General features: G+C 34.5%; 1 protein-coding gene across 1 annotated transcript in view; it reads left to right on the top strand.

Annotated features, from left to right (window-relative positions):
* LOC143242626 (whirlin-like) overlaps positions 1-12,115 on the top strand; it is a 128,433-nt gene extending 116,318 nt beyond the window's left edge. The window contains exons 13-15 of the mRNA XM_076486105.1: positions 4,036-4,167; positions 4,561-4,782; positions 8,783-12,115. Coding sequence (XP_076342220.1) covers positions 4,036-4,167; positions 4,561-4,779 — 351 coding nt within the window. The 3' untranslated portion in view covers positions 4,780-4,782; positions 8,783-12,115. The remainder of the gene's footprint in view (positions 1-4,035; positions 4,168-4,560; positions 4,783-8,782) is intronic.

The raw sequence follows: 12,115 nt of genomic DNA, 5'->3' as shown, positions 1-12,115 counted from the left end.
CAAAGCGAATGTTTATTACGGGCAGTTTCTCAACGATAATTTTCGTCCAACACAATCTGTAAATAAGTTTTATAATCGAAATGTTCCTGTGCTTGCTAGCTAGTCTCGTCTCCTAGTAATCTTCAAACGTGCCTATAGAAATAAATCTTGCTTCCATTAAGGATCCACCACATTAGATTATTGACAGAAGCTTGATAAAATGCATACAAGACTGTGTTTGGTAAGGATACGGCTTTTGATGTCTCTGTGCATCGACTGTGTGGCTTTTGATAAAACTTAGAACTAAATGTAACCCAATATCGTATAATGCTTTTACTGGCGCTGAAAGTCCTCGCTTCTTATATAAGCAAACCAAACAGAATAAAAGCGTCTAAGATGTCCCCGTCTGGATATAAGCTGATAATGAATTTTTTTACAACAGGGTAGAAATAGATGGTTATTTGTGTGCGTGTTTTTACCTCATGTTCAAAGGTGTGGGGATAAACACACATATGTTCTTCCGAACGTTCTGAAAAAAATAAGTATAGTTTTGTTTTCTATCGCTGTTATGAAATGGTATAGAATACTCTGGTTTGTTTTGAATTTCGCGCAAAGCCACACAAGGGCTATCTGTGCTAGCCGTCCCTAATTTAGCAGTGTACGACCAACGAATAGTGGGATTGACCATCACTTTATAACACTCCCACGGCTGAAAGGGTGAACATGTTTGGTACGATGGGGATTGGAACACGCGACCCTCAGATTACGAGTCGAGATAAAAACACTGACAAGTTTGGGGGTCCGCGTAAATAATAATAAATTAAATTAAAAGGGGGTCCTCAGGATAATAAACTTTGAAGTTCCCTGATAAGACAGCATTAAGTTCTCCGCTGGATTTACAACGCTCAAATCAGATGTTTGGTTCTCCTCTGTTAGCATGTGTGTGTGTGTTTTTTACAGCAAAGAAATATTGGGCTATCTGTTGTGTCCACCGAAGGGAATCGAACCATACATACAAACAAAGTTTCGAATACAGCTGTACTAGACGGTTAAAAAGAGTAAAATGTTCATTAAAACAGGCCCGACATGGCCAGGTGGTTAAAGCACCCGATTCCTAATCCTAGGGTCGCGGGTTCGAATCTCCGTTATACCAAATATGCTTGCCCTTTCAGCCGTGGGGGCATTATAATGTGATGGTCAATCCCACTATTCGTTGATAAAAGAGTAGACCAAGAGTTGGTGGTGGGTGTTGATGACTAGACGCTTCCCTCTAGTCTTACACTGCTAAATTAGGGACGGTTAGCTTGGATAGCCCTCGTGTAGCTTTGCACGAAGTTCAAAACAAGACACCGAAATAATACTTTCCTGGCCCGGCATGGCCAGATGGTTAAGGCACTCGACTCGTAATCCGAGGATCGCGGGTTCGAATCCCCGTCACAACAAACATGCTCGCCCTTTCAGCTGTGGGGACGTTATAATGTTACGATCAATCCCACTATTCGTTGGTAAAAGAGTAGCTCAAGAGTTGGCGGTGGGTGGTGATGACTAGCTGCCTTCCCTCTAGTCTTACACTGCTAAATTAGGGATGGCTAGCACAGATAGCCCTCGTGTAGCTTTGCGCGAAATTCAAACCAAATACTTTCCTTATGTTACCGAAACTGTTATGATGAGATGTTTGTGAAGACGTAATTCAGTGTGACGACTAAATAAATTAATGTCAAGTCTATATTGTCATTTAAGTACACCTAGTATATGTCTTTCAAAGCAACTTAGTGTGAAAAAGAAATAAACAATATAAAGGGGTGTAATGCTGTAAGTGAACGTAAAGTGCCGTATTTGTCGTTATATAAGACGATACGTTTTACTCTTAAGCAATGCATGATTTCACCCCTCGTCTTACACACAAGTCTAAGTATACAGTTCCAGTAAGAAACGCCCGCTTAATAGCACATTTTAACCAAAACTACGTTCTTCCTTTCACTTTTGTTTGCTTTACTAAGTAAGTGCGTTGACATTCGCACCACCTACTACGTTACAATAACATATTTGTAATTGTATTATTTGTTTCGATTCTTCATAACTGTCCGTCCACCAGTGACACAGCGGTATGTCTGCGGAATCATACCGCTAAAAAACCGCTAAAAAATCGATACCCGTGGTGGGCAGAGCAAAAAGGCTCGGCATGGTCAGGTGGCTAAGGCGCTCTATTCGTAATCTGAGGGTCGCTGGTTCGAATCCCCGTCACACCAAACGTGCTCGTCCTTTCAGCCGTGAGGGCGTTATTCTGTGACGGTCAATCCCACTATTCGTTGGCAAAAAGTAGTCCAAGAGTTGGCGGTGGGCGTTGATGACTAGTTGCTTTCTTACACTAATAAATTAGGGACAGCTAGCGCAGATAGCCCTCGTGTAGCTTTGCACAAAATTCAAAGACAAACAAACAAATCTTCGTAACTGCAAGTTATTTATCTTACACGCTAATTACAATTAATCAAGACATTTTTACTTGAAATATATTTATCTCATACTTCATACTAAAATATTGCTAATATTATACAAAAAGTTAGTTACTGTAACGTACACTAATATTGTAAACATCTTTTTATATTAGATCGCTATATCTTAGGGTTTAGTATTTTTCGAAATATATAAAGGAGTTCAACTGCAATGAAAACTTTGTAAAGTTGTTTATTAAATGTTTGTGACTTAAGTTATGTCGCATTGAGCTATTTGTCGCGTTTGTAGAACATAAAAAAAAACACATTTTTGGTTGTATTGATTATTCCAGAGCGCAGGTTAGAACAGTTAAAAATAAATCCTAAGCATTTCTTTACAAAAATAGCATTCTATACTTGTTTCACAACAAAGGTCGCTGTACACACCGAACCTCAAAGAAATACACTTAAATTGCTCAAAAACTAGGATCGTCTTATACACTGGCAAATACTGTATGATGATGTTAAAGACATCTTTTAAGTTGTTGTAAAACTCACTTTAGAAATCAGTCCAGAAGCTTTCTGTAATAGGCACGGCTCTTGAACTTACATTGCCACTAGATGGCTTAGAGTTGTTGTTTTGAATTTCGCGCAAAGCTAGCCGTCTCTAATTTAGCAGTGTAAGACTTGAGGGAAGGAAGATAGTCATTACCTTCCACCGCCAACACTTGGGCTACTCTTTTACTAACGAATAGTAGGATTGACTGTAACATTGTAACGCCCCCAAGGATGAAAAGGCGAGCATGTTTGGTGTAACGAGGATTCGAACCCGCGACCCTCGGATTACAAGTCGAGTGCCTTAACCACCTGGCCATGTCGGGCTAGATGGCTTATAGACAAGGAAAAAAAACAGTAAACAGAACATAGATAGTCTATTAAAGCATATTTCGTGACAATTAATATACATATTTGTAAATCAGTAAGTGTTATTGTGGAAAATTAATTATATACAACCTTATTTTACAAAATGCTCATTTTAACTTCTCCTAGCCCCCTCTACTTGCTCCCTCACCCCACCTGGTGAGTTATAGTGAGTTTGCAGCCTTACAATGTAAAATACAGATTTCGCTTTTCGCGGTGGACAGAACGCAGTTGACCCATTGTGTGGCTTTGCGTTAATAATAGATAATAGCCTTGCATCTTACTTAACCACAGAAGTTAAATTTACACAAAAAGTGGGTTTCAGTTTTCGTTTTATCGACCTTCATAACAGGCGTATAATGATAATTCTTTAAAAATCAGTGTCTAATGTAAATGTTTGGTTCGCTTAAATGTATAAAAAAAAATTTAAAGAAAGCATTTGTATCTGAAAGATAAATATTCATAAAGAGACGAGATAAAGATGAAGATATCGTGTTTATTATTAATTGTATTTATAATTACACTATTCAAGTCGTTATTGATATACAATAAACTTACCAGTAAAAGTTATCTTAATTTTAAATAACTGGTTCATCAGCAGAGTTATGCATGGCGAATACTGATTCGAAAATGTTAAGCCAGTTTTGCATTGTTACTTTTACTGCATATTTTTCGTATAATTTAATTTATTCGTACGTTATAGTCACATCGAACAACCACTGAATCGAATGGAAGGTTAAGAATAATTATCAAAAAAACAAGGCCTCTGCTTGGTATCGCCATTGAAGGTGGCGCTAACACTGGACAACCCTTACCAAGAATCATCAGCATTCATGTAAGTTCTGGTCGTTTTAAATTGATGGCTCCACTGAGTTTTTAACATGAGTATTTCGCCTGCATGAAAAACTGATACTGAACGAAATGGTAATTTTGGATTTCGATTTAGCTTACAAAAAATTTGCAACATTATATTAATGGAAACAGTGCTTGGTTCTAAAAAAAATACTGTTTTTTTATGCATGTGCATCAATTCAGATGTATTTTGTGTTTCACTAAAACAATAACTATATATATATCTTTTTTAATTAAAATAAACGTGTGCTGGCGTCCAGTTTGAGAGACATCGTTGTAGGGTTACGTTTTCAAAACAGTTGGTTTTTGTTCATATTTCTAAAACTGTTTTCGTTAGTGTTAGACGACAGCGTATATGTCATTCAACACTTTGCAGGACTGTGGGGCAGCATATGAGGCTGGTGGCTTGAAGGTAGGACACATCATCTTGGAAGTGGACGGATTTCGAACTAGTAAAATGAAGCATCAAGAGGTGGCACAGCTCATCGCCGATTCATTTTACAATTCAGACAGAGATCAGCTTGAGCTGTTGGTGGTAGAAAGGGCCAGAACAGAGTTAGAGATAAGAAGGTCTTCCTTTATGGTTTTGGAGTGACAGGTGGGTGTAAAAATATTGTAATGGAATTATTTCTTGATAACAAAGCAATTAGGCTTAGTAGAAATTATCATTAGATTTCTTTAAATACAGAACTGTAAATAAACTCATTTCACTATAGTATTACAACAGAAAAGTGGGTATAAGAACTCTACATTAATTTGGTTTTCAGAATGGAATTACAACCACAGGTAGGAGTAATGGATTTTCAGTGTGGTATTACAACCACAGGTAGGAGTAATGATAAAGACATATCAATACTTTTCGTTTAGATTGCAGGAAGAAAAAGAGATGTAATAAGAATTTTAAATAGATCAGTCTTCTTCAGGTGAAAAGTGAGTATAATATTAACCTTTGACTACAGGAATCTTCCTTTGGTATTATGAAATGAGTGATAAATAAAGCAAGATATTTTAACATAAGGTTATTATTTTTGGGTGATATAAAGGTCTTCCAGTATTTTAACCTGAAAGGTAGGTAGAATAATACATTTAAGCAGGACGTCTTCCTATTTTTTTTTAGAGTGAAAAGTAAACGAAACAATACCTATCATCATAGCACCGTGTTCCTCCGAAAATAAGACAGGGATTATATTAATTTTCACTCCAAAATATGACACTAGGGCTTATTTTCGGGGAATGTCTTATTTTGATATATTAAAAAAATGAAGTTACAAAGTAAAACTATTAAACTAACCATTTAAAATAAACTATTATTAAACTATTAAACTAACTGATTAATACTTAAACAAACTAATTAACTAACTATTAAACTAATTAATAAATTAATTTTTTTTTTCTTTCCTCTTCCTGCCACTCTTAACTAGGGCTTATTTTAAGGGTAGGGCTTATATTAAAACTATCCCCAAAAATCACACTAGGTTTTATTTTATGGGTAGGTTTTATTATCGGAGAAACACGGTATGTCTAAAGTCTTCTTTTGGTGTTTTAGGGTTAGAATTCAGTAAAATAAGAGCATTTTTTATCATAAATTCATTTCTTTCAGTGTTATAAGAATATCCTTTGGTGCTCTGAAGTGAAAGATGTAGATAAAAGAAGCATTGTAAACATGTAGTCTTTAATATTTGTCAAGATTTGTTAGAATTCGTAACAATATTCAAATAACTTTATAACGAGTAAATAACGCAGTAAAGGCGTACAGTTATAATGAACATTCCTCCTAGGTAGCTCAGAGCTTATAACGCTAAACTTTGGGGTTCAATAGTCACGGTGGGCACAACATAGACAGCCCATTCTGTATATTTGTGCTTGAAGCAAATAAAGCTAACAAACCTTTTGTTTTCTCAATTATGGGTTGAAGAAGCTATTGCTGGTAACCACAATGTATCCTGAAGTTTGGTTTCTATAGCACACAGTCACACAATGAGCTATCTGTACCATGATCGAACTCTGAATTATAGAGTTATAAGCCCGCAAGTTTATCGAACAGGGAACATAGTCTTGAAATAATTCTGTATTATCATATTTTCAAACTAAACAGGTCTAATTCTCTCAACAAACTATTTCAATAGTTTGTTTACTTTCACTACCTAGCAAAGTATTAGGAGAAAATAAAATTCAGAGAAAAGTGTTTTCTTTTTTTTGATTACTGAGTTTTGTTGCTGACTGATTTATTTATTTACTCCGATGAGTTAAAGATTACTTCAGATATTTTAACAAGTAGAAAAAAAATCTTTAATCTCGCAACTTTAATAATAAGCTTAATATTTAAGAGCAAAGGACAATACACCAACATAATCAGTTTTGGAAACATAGGTAAAGCAAAAGCCTTACAAATTTTACAATTATAGAAACATAGGTTCAGAAGTCTCTTAAAGAGAAAGAATAACAAATCTTAAAAAAATTATAAACCTAGGTTCAGAGGCGTCGTGAACAGAAAGACTTGCAAGTCTCACAATTATAGAAACGTGTTAAAAGACTCTTGAATAAAAGGGCACATAAATATAACATTTATAGGGAACAGGAAAATAGGTGTCGTGGAAAGAAAGACTTACAAATCTTACAGTTACTGAAACATAGGTAAAGGTAAGTTTACGAGCTTAGAAAGATAAAATTTGGAATTCGATTCCTAGTGGTGAACAGAGCATATTGTGTAGATTTCCGTTGTAACAAAGAAATATGGTTGATATTTTTTAACACGTGTTGTCGTATTTCAGTACATCATCTTATATAATTTTTAATAAATAAGCAAAGTAAGAAACGTTATTTAATCGTATTAAGATCAATTCAGGCCTTTTAAGGCCTTCTCACTTGTTAAGATAAACATTAATTGACTGCTTCAGCTGACACAAAATTTCAAGTATTTTGTTGAAAGTTGTATCAGCAATTGCAAAAATATCGAGTTTAGGTGCAAGTGAAAGACTTTCCAGTGAAGTGATTATACAATGTTAAGGAATAAGGCAGTTTTAAGATAACATTTTGATTGAAAAATCTGATATTTTGATGTAATCTGTAATTAACAATAAGCAATATTAAACAGACACCACGAACCCAAAATGCTATGGATTTTATTTCGAGTTTTTGTTTTGCACTTATGTGTGGGCATGTATGTATTGTTTACACAACTATTTTATATCTCACAAATACGATATATTTGGGTTTCACCATCTTGGATTTCCTTCTATTGTTGTGAAGTACTGTTTTTTATTAATCAGCAGCACACAGACTTGTGTAAACGATTTCACGAATAATTTATTTCTCTCCCGATGCTAATCTTTTCTTCTTGTTTTAGCTCAACAAAAACATTATGTCCGAGGTCGTTTCTATTCATCTTCTTAACTTTACCCTAGAGTTGGTAGTAACGTCGAAGCTTATCACATTTGATAGTTTGCTCATGGTAACTTGTGCGTAGGCCTTCAAAGCCAGTACATGAAACCCTTTATAAAATAATAAATTAACATACAAGCTGACGGAAGGCTACACGTATATATAAGCAAGTGGCGAGTTTTCGAAAAACCAACTGTCGCGAAAACAAAGAAAGGCTTTCAGAGTTTATTTTAAAAAATGATTAGCTTTTGCTTCACTCTTGTATTTTACAGATTAATCTAGTTTCAACAGAACAATGGGCTATAAGACACTGATCCTGAGGGCTTCACTCTTGTATTTTACAGATTAATCTAGTTTCAACAGAACAATGGGCTATAAGACGTTGATCCTGAGGGCTTCACTCTTGTATTTTACAGATGATTCTAGTTTCAACAGAACAATGGACTATAAGACACTGATCCTGAGGGCTTCACTCTTGTATTTTACAGATTAATCTAGTTTCAACAGAACAATGGACTATAAGACACTGATCCTGAGGGCTTCACTCTTGTATTTTACAGATTAATCTAGTTTCAACAGAACAATGGGCTATAAGACACTGATCCTGAGGGCTTCACTCTTGTATTTTACAGATTAATCTAGTTTCAACAGAACAATGGGCTATAAGACACTGATCCTGAGGGCTTCACTCTTGTATTTTACAGATTAATCTAGTTTCAACAGAACAATGGGCTATAAGACACTGATCCTGAGGGCTTCACTCTTGTATTTTACAGATTAATCTAGTTTCAACAGAACAATGGACTATAAGACAGATTAATCTAGATCCTGAGGGGCTTCACTCTTGTATTTTACAGATGATTCTAGTTTCAACAGAACAATGGGCTAAAAGACACTGATCCTGAGGGCTTCACTCTTGTATTTTACAGATGATTCTAGTTTCAACAGAACAATGGGCTAAAAGACACTGATCCTGAGGGCTTCACTCTTGTATTTTACAGATGATTCTAGTTTCAACAGAACAATGGGCTATAAGACACTGATCCTGAGGGCTTCACTCTTGTATTTTACAGATGATTCTAGTTTCAACAGAACAATGGGCTGTAAGACGTTGATCCTGAGGGCTTCACTCTTGTATTTTACAGATTAATCTAGTTTCAACAGAACAATGGGCTATAAGACACTGATCCTGAGGGCTTCACTCTTGTATTTTACAGATGATTCTAGTTTCAACAGAACAATGGGCTGTAAGACGTTGATCCTAAGGGCGAACGAGAGGTATTTGATGTTAGTAGAGATGCTATAGAAATTCGTCTTGTTGACTTACTACCAGGAGGACTTGGTCGCTGGTGATGTCTTGTCCAGTTACCATGAAGACTGAAGACATAATTTACTGTCACCTTCACAAAGCAAGACGTACTTGTCATCTTTTATATTTCCAGGAGTTGACTGGCTACGAGCGTTGTACATAATAACGTACGTCATATGTTTAATAACACGTTTCTGTCAAACAGCTCTCTGTTTCCAACATGGACAGGTAAAACATATAAAAGTAGCGTGCTTTTTTGTAAATAACTTCCCAGCTTATATACAATTGTTCACTTACAATCGGGATTAAAAGAAACATTGTATGTAAACGTAATGAATAACGAGGGCTGTGTCTATAGAAAAGCTTTATTTCACTGAAGGGCACTGTTACAAACTGTATTTTTAGTTATACTGAGAGCTCAAAGATTTATTCTTAGCATCAGCACATATAGTACTATTACAAACTGTAATTTTAGCGGCTTGGTGAGAACTAAAATATTTGTCCTTAGACCCTAAGCATCAGTACACACAAATGCAGTTCAGGCCAAAGCTTCTTAGCTAACGGAGTCAGTGCCTTTATGTGAAAATAACAAAACCTGTGATTAATTACGTCTCTATGGGAGAGCTTATAATAAAATGGTATGTGATATTTATAGATTTCAATAGCTTCGTCTCTATAAATAAGTATTCGTCCCCCGTTGGAACGGCGGTAAGTCTACCGATTTATAACGCTAAATTCAGGGGGTTCAATTCCCCTTGGTGAACACAATATATGGCCCGATGTAGCTTTACAATAAGAGAACACATACAAACTACGCATTCGTAAATCAAAAAATTTCTGCTTCTAACTTTTTAAAAATTCAGACTAACAATTATTTAAAAACATCACCCTCTCTCAGAATGGCAGTCGTTTGTCAAGATGTTCACTTAATCTATTCAGTGATTGAATCGTATTTTGAATAAAATGAGTAAACGTTTTATACACTATATTGACATACTTTGCGATCATTTTAAGAATTACGTGATTCGCTAATGGAAAGTAGAAGACAGTTCACTAAACAATATTTGTTCGAACCGTAACCACACGCCAATAGAAAGAAAAAAACAAGGTAACTAAACTTGTGATCATATTTAGAATTTCCAGCATTCTGGTTGAAAAATATATATATAAATAAAATAGACTAGTGTGATTTATGATCAGGATTTCACAGGATTCTAGTAAGAATAATTACATTATTTCCTGAACCAGGGTAAGTTGATTTGTGATCGAAAGTACGTCACACATCAGTAGAAAGGTGTACACAGTTCTCTAAATCGCACTGGTGTGATAAAAGATTACTTCAGATATTTTAACAAGTAGAAAAAAATCTTTAATCTCGCAACTTTAATAATAAGCTTAATATTTAAGAGCAAAGGACAATACACCAACATAATCAGTTTTGGAAACATAGGTAAAGCAAAAGCCTTACAAATCTTACAATTATAAGAACATAGGTTCAGAAGTGTCTTAAAGAGAAAGAATAACAAATCTTAAAAAATTTATAAACCTAGGTTCAGAGGCGTCGTGAACAGAAAGACTTGCAAGTCTCACAATTATAGAAACGTGTTAAAAGACTCTTGAATAAAAGGGCACATAAATATAACATTTATAGGGAACAGGAAAATAGGTGTCGTGGAAAGAAAGACTTACAAATCTTAGAGTCACTGAAACATAGATTCAGAGGTAAACAGGATAGGAGGATGGGAAAGTTAAATAGTTAGGTTCAAATTAAAGAGACGAAAAAACTAATAGAAAACAGTAAACGATAAATTTAGTTTTAGATTTCGAATTTCAACTAGGATATATATACGATAGGAAAAAGGAAACGCTGGCTTTTAAAGTTAAAATCCCAGATAGGAAAATATGCGGGAGGAAAACTAAGGAGCAAAATGAAAACGGATGGTACATAGAAATTTTCTAGCTTTTAGGATACAGAAACAGTTTCTAATATTTGGAATATAAAAACAATTCGTTACTATTAGAAGACAAAAATAGTTTTGAAATTTTAGAATATAAAGTTAGTTTGTAATCGTTAGGATATAGAAACAGTTATATCTTTTGGAATATAAAAACAGTTTATAACTGTTAGGATACAGAAACAGCTTTTACCTTTTGGAATATAATGCCAGTTTTTTAGGATATAGAAACAGGTTTTACCTTTTGGAGTATGAAGTCAGAGTGTAACTGTTAGAATACAGAAACAGTTTTTACTTTTTGTAATATAAAGTCAGTTTGTTAGGATATAGAAACAAGTTTTACATTTTGGAATATAAAGTGAGCTTGTAACTGTCAGGATACAGAAACAGTTTCTAATCTTTAGAATATAAAGGTTATATAGTTTGTAACTTGTGAAGTATAAAGACGATTTCTATCTTTGGGAATATAAAAGCAGTTTGTAACTATTGCGATATAGATACAGTTTCTAATTTTTTGGAATATAAAGACAATTTGTAACTTTTGGGAAGCAAACAATGTAGATGAAAAGCACAGTATTAAATAATTAGAAAGATTTTAAGTTTTCAAATTAAAGTTTAACTGTACGTTCATATAACCTAATAAAAATATGTAAAAATAAAAAAGATCGAAAATTTTTTAAATTTCCAAAAATAAATGGAAAAGTACGTGGAATATTAATTAACATGAAAGCAACATAGAAAAAAGAAATAAATAAATTATTAAACAATAACAATAGAAGCATTAAAAAAACTAAACAATAAACTGATGAGTTTTTACAATAAACCGAATCGGTTCTTAGATGATGAAACAGAAAACAGTAAAGACGTAAGAACAAAGCTAGGCCAAATTAGTAACTTCTCTCGACTATAAGATCAAAAGTGGGTCTTCCGTCATTTCCAATTCAATCTCTAATTCCTAATGTAAATTACCTTCAGAAATAAATTTTGTCAACTTTAAAATGAAAGACTGTGTTCTCAATGAACCTCAAAAAATACTTGGTGGTAAAAGTTTTAATGTTTAGAGCCCTTACCTGCTGGCGACGACCGCTATAACCAGATGGTTAGGGCGTTCGACCCATAATCTGAGGGCCTCGGGTTTGAATCCTCATTACACCCAACATGCTCGCTCTTTTAAACACAGAAGCGTTATAAAGTTCGGTCAATCTCACTATTTGTTGGTAAAAGAGTAATCCTTTCAGTTTTACTCTGCTAAATTAGGGACGGCTAGAGACAATTCAAAAATAAAA

Source organism: Tachypleus tridentatus, chromosome 2 (genome assembly GCF_004210375.1).
Source record: "Tachypleus tridentatus isolate NWPU-2018 chromosome 2, ASM421037v1, whole genome shotgun sequence".
Classification (NCBI taxonomy): domain Eukaryota; kingdom Metazoa; phylum Arthropoda; class Merostomata; order Xiphosura; family Limulidae; genus Tachypleus; species Tachypleus tridentatus.
The sequence above is the reverse complement of the archived record's forward strand: the minus strand, read 5'-3'. Positions and strand labels throughout refer to the sequence as shown.